Genomic DNA, 14,448 nt, shown 5'->3' on the forward strand with positions numbered 1-14,448 from the left:
CAGATTCCCTGGAACTGGAGTTACAGACAGTTATTAGCTGCCATTTGGGTGCTGGGATTCAAATCCAGGTCTTCTGCAACAACAGTCAGTGTTCTTAACTGCTGAGCCATCTCTCCAGCCCCCTGAATACTTTTCTTTAACGTTCTTGGGCAACTCTGATTTTCCTCTAACAGGATCCCAAAACACTTCCTCTTTTAATGGCAGGGACTGGATTTTTCATGTCTATATTTATGATGTAATAACTGCTTACTCAATATAAGTGTAAGTACTGATTTTAATTAATACATATTCATCATTGGAAATTCCTTATGTAATATGTGTAATTTAACTGATATTTGAAAACAAGTACAAAAATATTTGTTGTTTAGGATTGCTTAAAGTATCTGACAATCAATAGGGGCCAGTTTTAGGCATGGAATGGTGGCACAAATCTGAAATCTCAGTACTTGGTAGGCTGAGGCAAGATCACCAAAATATGGAGACCAGCTTGGGCTACAAAGTGAGACATCCTGCCACTCACAAAGAAACAAACTGCCAGCTTTAACATTTTGGGACAGGAATGCTTCTTGGAAGAGACTCCTGTGGTAGGACGGCCTTTGAGGCACTTATGACTTGCCTATGACCAGCATCCATTAAAGTGCAAACATCATTATCAAAAAGATCCCTGAAGTAGGCAGAGTGGTGATTCACTTGAATGGGGCCATCGTATCATTATTTTTTAAATAATTAAGCCTTTTTTTTTTTTTTCAATGCTGGGGATTGAACGCAGGGCTTTGTGCTTTCTAGATAAGTACTCTACTACAGGGCCTCACCATCAACCCTAGTTTAAAACTTTTTAAAGAAGTGAAATAATGAAAATGCTTAGAGTGGTCACATGTCTGAACATACCCCCTAACTGCTGGCAGAGTACAGGCCACTGTCACGGGCTAAAGGATGGGTCACTAGTTTAAGTAGAGGGTGGGGGAAAAGCCTGGACACTCAGTTTTAATGATCTCACAGTATAGGCTTTTTGACCAAGATTGTAATTTCTTACAATTGTTTTCTAAAGAATGATTTTTTTTTTTCTCATAAGATTAGGGTCATAGAAGTTAAACTGTATCACAAAGCCAAGCCAAACAACATAACAATTAAAACACAGCTCAGGAAACCTAGTGCTTTGAAATTAAGAACAAAGACACACACAAAAAATGAATTAGTTGTTTGTAACTTTTGAGCTCAATACATTCTTTAAAAACAACTTGATTTAGTTAATATTTAATTTTATTTCTTCACTTTAATCTTGCTGGTAAAAGATTTTTTTTTTTTACCACTAGGAAAGGAAGTAGTAGTGATTTTTCAATGTAGACATCTTCTAATTAATTCCTAAAATTTATCAGAAAAGAAAAAAAAAGAGTAAAAAGTCAGAGTGAGATTAAGCCATTTGTGCTGGAATAAAAGAAATTGTGGACAGATGAACTAATATCTGCAGAGCACTCAGAAGTTTAGAAAGTACTTTTTTTTTTTTTGAGGTAGTCTCCTCTAGCCCCAGCTGGCCTTGAACTCACTATGTAGACCAAACTGGCCTCCATCTCACAGTGATGCCTCCACACCCTTGAACGTACTTAAAAAAAAAAAAATCTATGCCTGTCTGTCTGGCCGTCTGTTACCTGTGCTACTGTGTGCATGTGGTGGTCAGAGAACAACTTGTGAGAGGTGGTTTCCTCCTTCCACTATGTGGGTCCCAAGGTCAAAACTCAGGTCCGTCTGCAGGTTTGGTAGCAGGTGCCTTTACCACCCGAACCATCTTGCTGGCTCTAGGAAGTGCTTTTACACATGAGTTTGTAACTTCAACAAATTTCCGAGGGCTGGAGAGATGGCTCAGCAGTTAAGAGGGCTTGCTGCTCTTGCAGAGGACTGGGGTTCAGTTCCCAGTACCCGTATCCAGCGGTTTCACAACCCTCTGTAACTCTAGTTCCAGGGGATCTGACACCCTCTTTGGCTGCGCACTAGCACAGACATGGTGCATATGTGCACATAAAACAATACCTAAATTTCTGGAGTTCATGGTTTTGTCTTTGGAAGACAGCACTAACAGCAGGAGTGCGATTCCTTTTTAGTTTTACTTTAGTTTTATTTTTCTCTAACCCTCTTTCTTTCTCTGAGACAAAAGTCTCACTTTGTAGTCTACTGACTACTACTCATTTTTCTAAATCTTAGTTTGCCTTTTTTTTTTCTTTTTTCTTTTAAAGACAGGGTCTTGCTGTGTTGCCCAGGCTAGCCTGGCATTGAAGGCTCAAATGATCCTCTTGCCCCAGCCTCCTTAACAGCTCGGACTACAGATGTGTAGATGTAGCCTACTTTCCTACAGGGTGTTTGAGTCATATAGATTTTTTTTTTCGTTATACTTTATTGTAGTAAGGCATTTTAAATAACAGTAAATTAAGGGCTGGAGAGATGCCTCAGAGTTTAAAAGCACTTGCCACTCTTGCAGAGGACTTGAGTTTGGTTTCCAGCACCCACACTGGGCAGCTCAGAACCACTCATAATGCCAGGGGAACCAACACCCTCTTCTGGCCTCCTTTGGGCACCTGCATCATGTGAACATACCCACACATACCCACTGCCCCCATGCACATAATCTAAAAATAATAAAAATAATGGCTCAGTGGTTAGGAACACTGAATGTTCTTGCAGAAGACCTGGGTTCAAATCCCAGCACCCACATGGCGGCTAATAATTGTCTGTAACTCCAGTTCCAGGGGATCCCACGCCCTCTTCTGACCTCCACAGCCATTGCACCACATGGGTGCACTTATACACATGCAGGCAATACATACACATAAAATAAAAATAATAAATAAAAGATATATTAAAAAACAACAGTAAATTAAAATTGGGGAGGAGGGCATGTGGCGGTCAGAGATTGTCAGACTTGAACAGCAAACACCTTTACTGGCTGAGCCATCTCACTGGCCCCACACAAATTTTTTTAATAATAAATTTTTTTTTTTGGTCTTTTTGAGACAGGGTCTCCCTGTAGCCCCCAGCTGTCCTGGAACTCACTATGTAGACCAGGCTGGCCTTGAACTCACAGAGATCCGCCTGCCTCTGCCTCCCAAGTGCTGGGATTAAAGGCATGTGCCATCACACCTGGCCCTTAATAAATTTTTATTTTACATTATAACTCAATTCTGATTTTTCTTTACTCTGAACCAAATTTTAAAAAAAAAATTCTTTAATGGATTGAATTGACAAAAACCCTCTCAAATTACATTAAAATATCCCTATTTTCCTGAGATAGTTAATGAATAAAATAACTTTAATGGTTCTTTAACCATTAAATACACACATTATAACTTGTCTAGATCAGAAAAGATTCATCTATAAGACTCAGTAGAATGACTCTAACTTAAACTGATTTTCCCTAATGTGCAGTTATTCCCACACACATTTTTTTAAAGGCTTAGGAATAATACTGTTTGCATATCCACGTTATTTCCAGGACTCCATGATGTTTTCCTGTTTCCTTCAGTGCAATACCTTCTGGACTTGCCCATTTGTCATTTTCCTTTAAGCTCCTAAGCAGTTACCTTTGTCTATCTCGTATTGTTTATTAACTTTCTGTGTTCAACGGCTCACCTTCTTGTTAGAATGCAAAAGCCACCGAGGATCAAGGCTGTGCATTTTCTGTTGCTGTTTGCTTGGTAGGGGGCAATGAACATAATGTTCAAATATTTGTTGACTTGAAAATAGGCAGGCATTGTGAGTTCAATACGACACAGCCGGCATCTTGTTTGCTTGTGTGTATTAAAATTTTTCCTTTCCCTTTTTTGGACAGAGCCGATTGTAAATGTTTTATTACATTGTGTCTTATACATTATTGTTTTAAAATTACTGTGTCAACCTTTTCAGAAGCAATACAAGAATTTAACGATGCCCAAAGTAGGCCTATAGGAGTGGGAATGGATGTTTATAAGATTTCTAGACTGAGCCAGATAAAGATTTCTTTCAACATATTTAAGAGCTGACAGTCCAGTCAGATTAATTCAGTCAAGGACCTACAAAATGCAAACGACTGGGCTGAGTTTAACAGTCCAAGTCAGCCTAGTTCCAAAGGGCAAGACAGTTTAAGTGTTGGGTGACTTTGAGAATTAAATGACATAACTACTTGAAAAAGCACTAGGCACAAGAGTTGGCAGTCAACAAACGTTGCTTCGACACGCATTTGTCCAGCAGTTGGGTTTACCCAAACAGGAGGGGAGGAAAAAAAATCAATTTGAATTTAATTTGTTTATAATTCAAAAAAGACATGCCTGATTATATAATCCTATGCCCGCCTTCTTATTGATGCTAGGAAAAAAGATTATTTCGAATTACGAGGTAACTTGGAACAATTTATATGTCAAAAGGGTGGAAAGTCGACTTCGGCTAACAGGCTAACAAGAGACTGCAGGAATCCAGTAACGAATTTCCGTGCAACCATTTATTTCATGCATTGGTTTTTCCTCCGCAAAGAGGGGCACATGCCTTTGATCCGAGAGCTCCTTTCCAGGGTAAACTGCAGGGGCCCCACGCCCTTGAACTTGGAAATCAAGGCGCTCGCTCTTATCTCGCTTTTCCTTTTCAGTCCCCGACAGCCTGCTGCTTTGCAGGAAAGAAAAGTGGGCCAACACGGTGGCTCACTTTGCAAAATGGGCAAAAACCCGTTGCGCATCCTTCGAGGGCGACGCCGCGGACACCAAGCCAGCTGCAGGAGAGGAAGTGCCGCAGCCCGTGGGGACCGCCAGCGCCTCAGCCCGCCGCACCTGGAGCCGCCCCCGCCGTGACGTCTCAGCACCTGGCACCGGCGGGGCAGTCAGGGCAGCGCCCGCGTGGGGGGCGCGGAGGGGGCGTGGTCGGGAGACCGAGCACGTTCTCGCGAGATTTCCGGCGAGTCGCGGGCTCCCAGCTCTCCTCACGCTTTCCCTCGGTGTCCACGGCGGTCTGGGGCGTAGCGCGGGCGGCAGCTGAGGCAGTGGGCGAGGGGCAGGTTGTGCGTGAGCGGAGCGGCGGGTCCCGTGGTGCGGCCCGGCGCGGAGCGGAAGCTGCTACTGCGCTCGCGCAGAGTTCCCTCGCTCGCCCTCCCGATTGCCGCGGCGGAGGCCGGGGCGGGAGGAGCCGGGAGGTTGGCGGGGGCCCGGCGGGCGGATGGAGGAGGCGCCTCCCCGCCGCGCCTGAGCGCACGACGAGCAGCGGCGCCGCCTGAGCCCCGGAGCAGCGGAGCGGCCGCCGGGCTGTCGCCGCCGCAGCCCGCAGCATGGGTAAGCAGCGCCGGCCGGCTGCGGGGACCCGACTCGGGGTTCCCCGGCGGGAAGGTGCGGGACGGCGGGGACAGGTGGTCGTCCTCCGGGGGGGCCTGGCTCAAACTTGACAAAGTGGCACTTGGAGCGCATCCCCGCCGAGGCGTTGTGCATTGACCCCCGTCGTGTGCACATTTTACCCCCCAAAGATAACATCCTGTTCAACTTTGCGCGGAATGATTGCCTCCGGCGCAGAGCTGCATGCTTTCCCCGGTTTGCTATTGATGGACTCGAAACTGATTAGAATCTACCTTCACCTTCTCCTTTTTCCTTGTTTTGGGTGCAATCGTATTCCCTTCACTCGGTTCTTGCCTAGGCAAGTGCGTTGGCACTTAACACATTCGGGCTTCTCCCAGGGACCGGGTTGGGATTTGGGTTTGGAGGGTTCAATTGAACCGGTCGAGAAGCAGTTTCCTGTTAGGAGTTAGACTTCCTTGCTGGAGCAGAGAAAAAGTACAAGGCCAGAACGTTGTTTTCTGTGTGGTTTTCGGGTTTTTGTTTGCAGTTCCTAAACGCTTGGGTGTGTTGCAGCTTGGTTTGAAAAGGAGTTTTGTTAAGGGCTGTAACAGTTCTTTTGATAACAAAGTTAAAGTGTGGACAAGGCACTGAATCCCTCAGTCGTTTAAAAAGTTTAAGAGCAATTTAAAAGGCAGTAGTCCCCCCTCCTCCCAATCAGATTTCTGCTACCATAAGGCAAGAATATGTTCAGTAAAAGTGAAAACGATTTCGGTTTTTGTGGAGTAAATCAGGAGGGTATTATCACTATTCCAGTTGAGAGTTGGTACTGCTTCCTATCAACAGACCATTACTGGAATTAATAATTCATGAACTTAACAAATGATATAGAAGCGCGACAAAAACAAGAGGCGTGGTGATGTGGCACCCGGTGCCCACACTGTTTTGTGGGGGATGATTTTAGCTGCTGTTTACAGACACTAGCTATTTTGTTTTCTTAGAGTTTCTAATTTTATGTTCCCTTTACTTCCCTCCTGCCTTGTGTGAGTGCTGTTCAACTCAGTGAAATATTTGCTGTTAGGGGGCTTTCAAATGAATTCCTTTCCAATTGATTAGTTGAGCTTACAGGGTAATTGCAGGCTTATTCTGAGCATCAAAAGCTAGCTTAACTGATGTGGATGAAAAGCTAAAATTAAGTTTACAATTCATGTCTACCTTAAGTCGATGCAGAATATAATTAAAGTTCTCTTGATGGTCTAGCGTCATCATTTTGTGACTTTGAATTGCTGTGATACCTTAAACCATCTTGGATCTTGTCATAGGACTGTAGGTCTAAGTGCTAAAAAAATTTTTTTTTTCTTTGCAATTTGCAGTAGTTAGTTTAAATACTTTTTTGATGTTTGTTTTTGAGACTGGGTGTCCCTGTAGCCCCAGCTAGCCCGGGACACTCTATGTAGACCAGGCTGGCCTGGATTTTAGAGATCCACCTTCCTCTCTGCCTCTTGAGGGCTGGGATAAAAGGCATGTGTCAAGATGCCTGAGTACCTTAAGTGCTTCTTTTTCTCTTGGATGGGCTTGAAATGATTTGTCTTTCACCTCTGCCCACCTTTTGAACTGTGGAAATCGTTTTAAAATTTGTGAATTTACATAGGGGGGAAAATCAGTAGGCCCATACTTTAGAGGCCTTTTAAGAAAAGTAAATGGCTCAGCAGTTAAGGGTAGTTAAGGACCCCAGTTCAGTTCTCTGAAACCACATCTGGCAGCTTAACAACTGCCTGTATCCCCAGTTCCTGGGGGATCCTGTGCCTTTGGCTTCCTTGGGTACCAGTGTTCACATGTACATATCCATACACACACACACACACACATAATTAAAAAAAGTCACAAGAAGAAAAGTAAACAAATACTAATACTTGGATTGACCAATCAAATACCAATTTTGAATGACCAGAGGCCTTTAAAAATGCTTAAAAATTTTTTTTTTAATGTACATGAGTGTTTTGCCTGCGTGTGGCTGTACTCGTGCATGCAATGCCCACAGAGCCTAGAAGATGTGTCAGATCTCCTGAAATTGGAGTTAAGAATGGTTGCTAGCTGTCATGTGGGTGCTGGGAACTAAACCTGGGTTCTCTATGAGAGAGCAGCCTGTGCTCTTAGCCACTGAACCATTTCTCCAGCCCCAGGCAAAGGCCCTTTTTTAGTGACTTCTGTTCTATTTCATTAATTATTGTGAAGTGTGTGTGAAACATTTCCATAGTCTTCCTTTTTGAGGGGTGGAGGGGCAGACAGGATTTCATTTTCTCACTCTGTAGCTGGGGCTGTCCTTCAACTCACAGCGATTCTCTTGCCTTGCCTTCTTGGGTGCTGGGATTACAAGCATTAGCCATACAGTGGGCTAGCCTACTTTATTTTTATGATTCAGGATGCAGACTAGGCCGAAGAGATGCCTCAGCTGTGAAAAGCTCTTACTGCCCTTCCAGAGGATCAGAGTTTGTAGACCGCTCTCAACTGCCTGTAACTTCCAGGGGAATCTAGTGCTGCCTTCTGGCTTTGAAGGGCACCACTACACGTGGTGGCCTGTGTCTATACAGACAGATAAATAAATAAGTAAATAAATAAAAAATTTTAAAGAGCTGAAGCATAAAATATTTACATATCTAATTTGTCAACAAAATAAAAATTTTATATTTTTGTGTTTTGGTGTGAGCATGGGCCCCTACTAAATGATGGTTCTTAGATTTAGGGGCTACAGCTCATTGGCTAAGAGGAGTTTCTGGAAATAGAAGCAGGAATTCAAGATTCAAAGCCAGTCTTGCCTACATAGTATATTCAGGGCCATTCTGGGCTACAAGAAAACTGAAAAAGAAAAAAGGGCTTTGGACAGGGACTTGAGGAGGTCTTAGCTACCAGCTGTGTGGCTGTGAAAGTTAATTAACCACTCTGTGTTTCAGTTTCTTGTTCTATAAATTTGGTAAAAGTGCCAATATTTATTAGGACTGAGTGAGCAAACATTTTTAACATGTTTAGAACATCACAGGTGCTTATTTTCAAATGATTTCTCCAATTCTTATAACTAACTTGGGAGTAATTTTTTTTTTTGGGTCGTTTTGAAGCAGGGTCTCCCTGTAGCCCCAGCTGTCCTGGAACTCACTATGTAGACCAGGCTGGCCTTGAACTCACAGAGCTCCACCTGCCTCTGCTTCCCAAGTGCCAGGACTACAGACGTGCACCACCACACCTGGCTTTCCTTAGGAGTAATTTTTGATCTTTGTTAAAAGCAGGATATTGTTTTTCAAGGACCGTGTAAGATGGTTTTGTACTAATGCAGAAGTCGATTCTTTGCAGTATAACCTTACAGAAATCATACACATATTTTTTCAATATTGAATGTACTCTGAGAAACTTACTCATTTGAAATGTTCAATTACTTAGATGGGTCGTTTTGAAGCAGGGTCTCCCTGTAGCCCCAGCTGTCCTGGAACTCACTATGTAGACCAGGCTGGCCTTGAACTCACAGAGATCCACCTGCCTCTGCTTCCCAAGTGCCAGGACTACAGACGTGCACCACCACACCTGGCTTTCCTTAGGAGTAATTTTTGATCTTTGTTAAAAGCAGGATATTGTTTTTCAAGGACCGTGTAAGATGGTTTTGTACTAATGCAGAAGTCGATTCTTTGCAGTATAACCTTACAGAAATCATACACATATTTTTTCAATATTGAATGTACTCTGAGAAACTTACTCATTTGAAATGTTCAATTACTTAGAAATTAAATTAGAATAAATTAGGGATTTATACTATTAGAGTCTTACTTGAATTTTATGTTAAACTAACATTTTCAGTTTCTGTTCGTTAAATGTGGGGAAACTGTCAGAAACTTTGAGGTGTTGTGTGAAGGAATTAGGCAGGGCTTTACAACTTACAAAGGCAGCACTGTACTTCCCTTCAAAAGTATAGCTCTGCATTTTGGGGTGAAACAAGACAAAGTGAATGACAAAAATGTTACTGTATGTAAATTTTTATTTTTTGAAATGTAAAGATACTGAGGACTAAATTTCTTTCAGTTTTAGATAAAGTTACTAATTTTTTTTAAAAAAATTATTTTTATTTTATGTGTATGCGTGTATTGCCTGCATGTAGGTAAGTGCACCCGTGTTGTGCAATGCCCGCGGAGGACAGAAGAGGCCATTGGATCCCCTGGTACAGGAATTTCAGACAGTTGTTAGCTGCCATATGGGTGCTGGGATTCAAACCCAGATCTTCTGCAAGAACAGTCAGTGCTCTTAACCGCTGAACCATCTCTCCAGCCCCTAAAGTTATGAATTTTTATTTTAAGACTATTTTATGGATGTGTCTGGCTGTAGCAATCTAATTTATGCCTATGAGGAAGAATTGAGCCCTGTTCCTTTGAGGCAGGGTCTCTTTCTGCACTTGGGACTCAATGTTTTCCTATGGCGAGGATGGAAGCCAACAAGCCTCAGCACTTCTCCTGCCTCTGCCTGCTTGGAGCAGGTATTACAGGCGTCAGTGGGGATGCCCAGCTTTTTACCTGTGTGGTGGAATCTGGACTGTAGTCCTCGTGATTGCAGAACAAGTGCTCTCACCTCTGAGCCATCTCACTAGCCTTTTGTTTAAGGTGTCTTACTCTGTACTGCCATTTCAGGGTTAGGACTTAAAGGTTGGTGATAAGCACCTATAGTTTCCACTACTTGGGGGTGGGAGTAGGATGATCATGAGTTCAAAACGAGCTTGGGCTACATAGCAAGCCTATCTTAACAATTCGTGATTGAGAAATATAGACACCCTTTTTCTGAAAACTTGAAGGGTTTATATGGCAGCAGCAGGCATGCAGTTTCCCCTTTGCAAGTCAGCCAGATGGATCCTCTTTGGGACAGAAGATTAAAACTTACTACCATAAAATTGATAGCATCATTAAAATTAAAATATAAATTTTTGCAAGAGAATAAAATTTGCTTTCAAAGACATTAATATCTTTGTGTGTGTGTAAAATAATACCAATCATTTTTTCTTGGTCTTTTTTGAGACAGGGTCTCTCTGTAGCCCCAGGTAGCCTGGAACTCACTATGTAGACCAGGCTGGCATTGAACTCACAGAGGTCATCCTGTCTCAACTTCCTGAGTGCTGGGGTTACAGGTGTGTGCCAATTGGCCTGCCAGAAGTTGTTTCAATAGAAATTTACAGTTGATTTATATGATACATGTACTTCTATAATGAATGGTTTCTTTATTTTACTTTGTAAATAAAACTCATTTTTACAAAAAGTACTTGTAAGTAGATATCCTAGGACTAACTTCAATTAAACTGCTTCAGAGCATGACAAAGAAAAATTTTCTTTCAAAGATGATCCCTAACCAATGTAATAATTCTGCTCCTTAATTAGAGCAAGTGCTCCTGATAAGACTTAAAAAATTTATTTTTATTTTTTTGGTCTTTTTGAGACAGGGTCTTCCTGTAGTGGGGCTTGCCTTGAACACACAGATCCACCTGCCTTTGCCTCCTAGGAGTCCTGGGATTAAAGGCGTGCATCAATACTCCTGGCGAGTACCTTTAATTCTGTAAAATTGATACCTACTATTCAGAGTCAACACAAATAAATACCAGTAGTAGAACTGGAAGTCTTTCCAGGAGAGGTAGGGGAGTAGTACATACATCTGGGAGATTTGGATAGAGGTTCATACATACCTACAGTCAGCATATCAGCCTCAGGGATGTGTGTGGAAAAATCTGTGTAGAAAGAGAGATGGAGCAGGTCAGCTTGGTGTGGGAGTGAGCTGGTAGTTGGTGGTGGGCAGTAGGTAGAAGTTCAGACTGGCATCCTGGGGGAGAAGAGAGGAAATAGGTTTTGGCAGTAGGCCTCAGAGACCTAGCCAATGAAATGAAGTGAAACAAGGTCCAAATTTTTTTCTGAGAGCAACAGAAGGTAGGTATTTGTTCTCAGGAACAGGCGCCTGTTTGCTGGTATTGTTTTGGATGAGCCCAGAAGTGACACTAACAAGATCCTTGAGCCCCTCAGCTATGAATTTTAACTGTATAGTATGTCTTTTTTTTCCAACTGGCCCAGAACCCACTATATAGACCAGACAGGCCTCACAGAGATCTTGGCTTTCTCTGCTTCCATAATGCTGGCATTAAAGGCCTGCGCTACACCCTAGTTACTGTGTCTTGAGATTATATATTGTAGTCAGTAGCAGTACCCGAATGTATTGTGATTCTGAGTAACTTTGGGCTTTAAAGGAATCCTCTGCTGAACAGGTTCTTCCAGATGATTCAATGTCCAGGTTATTTGTGTTTCAAGGGAGTGAATGTTTAACATTTAATCAGTAGGGATTTCTAATAGAAAAAACACTTGTATCATTATAGTAACACACAGTTACTACCAACATTGTAAGAAAGATATTGGGCCTGGGAATGTATGTACTCAGTGGTAAAGCACTTGACTAGTTTTGGGGGGACTGTGATACATCCACCCCCAAAAAGAACAGTATGCAAGGTTTATCAATGAAAGAAGCTGCTGCTGAGAGATAAGTCAAGAAGTGTCTGTCTTCATTTTTTTTTTTTAAAGACTTTAGTTTTAATCATGTGTGCGTGTGCACATGAGTGCAGCGCCACCAGAGACCAGAAGAAGGTGTTGGATCCCCTGGAGCTGGAATTAACAGGTAGTTGTGAACCACCCAGTGTGGAACTGAACTTGGGTCTTCTGCTGGAGCATCAAGTGTTCCTAATTGCTGAGCCATCTCTCCAGCCCTTTCGTTTTTTTTTTTTTTTTTAAATTTTTTTTTGGTTGTTGTTGTTTTTTTATTTAAACTTTTCACAACTTCTGGATTCTGATATGCCCTGGTCTCTTTTTCCGGTTTTGTCATCAATCTGTTGGAATGGCTTATTAGTGTTATGTTAGCAATAGGATATAAGAACAGGAATAAAACAACATGGATGGGGCTGGATAGATGTCACTGACCTTGCAGAGGCCGAGGGTTCAATTCGCAGCACCCACATGGTGGCTAACAACTGTCCGTAACTCCAGTTCCAGGGGAATCTGGCACCTTTTTCTGACTTTGATTGGCATTGCACAATAAGGGTGCACTTACACACATGCAGGCAATACACATAAAATAAAAAAAATAAAAAAAAGTGGGACTTCAGATCCAAATAGAAGGGAATGAAGTTCTTTAAGGCACTGTAGATATATTTCAGTGTTAGAAATGTTAAAATGGAATGATAAACATAAAGATTATAGGAATTTTTGTCTAGATTTGTTGGTGCATTTTAATCCCAATGCAGATGCAGGTGGAATTCTGAGATCGAGATTATCCTGCTCTACATATCAATTTCCAAGTCAGTTGGGGCCAAAAGGATACAGGATTTATTCATCTTGTTTGTTTGACCAGTGATGATACCAGTAGATATTTGGTAAAAGTGATAGTTTTCTGTTATTGTGGCAAAATACCTGAAATAATCAACTTAAAAAGAGGAAAAGTTTATTTTGTCTCTGAAAACCAAATTTCACTTCTTAGTGTCCTGACCCTGTTGCTTTGGGATTGGTGACACAACACATCATGGTGGGAGCACCTGGCTCAGGAAATCTGTTGACCTTATGACAGTGGGGAAACATAAAAGAGAGACAGGAAGAGGTTGTGATACTAATATCCTCCCCACCTGCATGTAACCAACAAGCTAAGTTCATTAGACCCCATCTCGTGAAGGCTTCATTGCTTTCCTTTTTTAAAATACTTTATCTATTATTTTTATTTTATGTGTATGCATGTATTGCCTGCATGTAGATAAGTGCACCTGTGTCCTGTAGTGCCTGTAAAGGACAGAAGAGGCCATCAGAGTCCCTGGAACTGGAGTTACGGACAGTTGTCAGTTGCCTTGTGGGTGCTGGGATTCGAACCCGAGTCTTTGGCAAGAACAACCAGTGTTCTTAACCACTGAGCCATCTCTCCTGCCCCAGCTTCATTACTTTCTAATAAGGCCATAGGCTGGGGACTAGGCCTTCAACACTGAGTCTTTGGGACATTTAAGATCCAAGTATATCAGCAGTAGCTATGATACTTTTCCTCTACTCTGGCAGCAAGGCTCTAACTTGAGGTGATTCTTTGAGACACTTTTATTTGAAATGCTAAGACTGTCTTATGGCTGGGCATGGTGGTGCATACCTTTAATCCCAGGCAGATCTCTGTGAGTTTGAAGCCAGCCTGGTCTACATAGTGAGTTCCAGACTATCCACGGCTACATAGTGAGACACTCTGTCTCAAAAAGACCAAAAAAAAAAAAAAAGACTGTTTTGTCCATCTTGGTAATCTGTTTGTTTGTATCTCAATATAAGGGAGACCAGAAATTCATCAAATGTTTAGACTGACTTTATTATCTCTAAGTGTTTCTCTCATGATCACTGTAATTGTCAAGCACCAAAACATTTTGGATTGCAAGTATAGAAGCTTGTATTTTTGTAAAATTGAGGTTGGGTAGTTCTAATAAAAGCAGAGTATGTTTGTTTTTTAATTATTTTTTGAGTATTTCATATTTTGATGTGAAGTTGATGTATTTGATCATATTCATCCCCACTCCACTCCTAACTCCATCCAGATCCATCCTCTACCTTCTCTCAACTCTTGTCTTCTTCTTCTTCTTCTTTTTTTTTTTTTTTAAATAACCCACTGAGTCTAGTTTGTGCTGCCTATGAACTTCTGGGTGTGGGGTCAGCCACTGGAGGAGGGTGGTCCACCTACCAGAGGCCACCCTTAAAGGAAATGGACTCTTCCCCCAGCAGCCATCAGCTGTCAGTGGGTCCTCCTCATTTTGGGGTGGGGGCTTGATCTTTTGCAGGTCTTGTGCAGGCAGCCACATGAGTTCATGAGTGCAGTAGTCCTCTCATGACCAGAAGACCCTACTTCATTCTGGTCCTCCCCACTTCTGTTTCTTGCAGTCTTTCTGGCCCTTCTTCCATCATGGTTCCTGAACCCAGAGGATATGTGTGTGTGTGTGTGTGTGTGTGTGTGTGTGTTAGTGTTTTATAGATGTCCCATGTGGAGTATGCTTTTTTTTTTTAAGTTAGAATATTCTAACTGGAAAACAATTACTGTGAAACTATTCACATTCTCATAGAATTATAAACATTTCTCAAGGAATACTTTACAGCACAACTTTTTTTTT

At 42.1% G+C, this 14,448-nt stretch overlaps 1 protein-coding gene across 1 annotated transcript in view; it reads left to right on the forward strand.

Moving 5' to 3' along the window:
* The first annotated feature begins 4,937 nt into the window (after window positions 1–4,937).
* Window positions 4,938–14,448, forward strand: part of Cd2ap (CD2 associated protein) — a 122,909-nt gene continuing 113,398 nt past the window's right edge. The window contains exon 1 of the mRNA XM_008846733.3: window positions 4,938–5,279. Within this exon, the coding sequence (XP_008844955.1) occupies window positions 5,276–5,279 (4 nt within the window). The 5' untranslated portion in view covers window positions 4,938–5,275. The remainder of the gene's footprint in view (window positions 5,280–14,448) is intronic.

Source organism: Nannospalax galili, unplaced genomic scaffold (genome assembly GCF_000622305.1).
Source record: "Nannospalax galili isolate Female #2095 unplaced genomic scaffold, S.galili_v1.0 scaffold803, whole genome shotgun sequence".
Taxonomy (NCBI): domain Eukaryota; kingdom Metazoa; phylum Chordata; class Mammalia; order Rodentia; family Spalacidae; genus Nannospalax; species Nannospalax galili.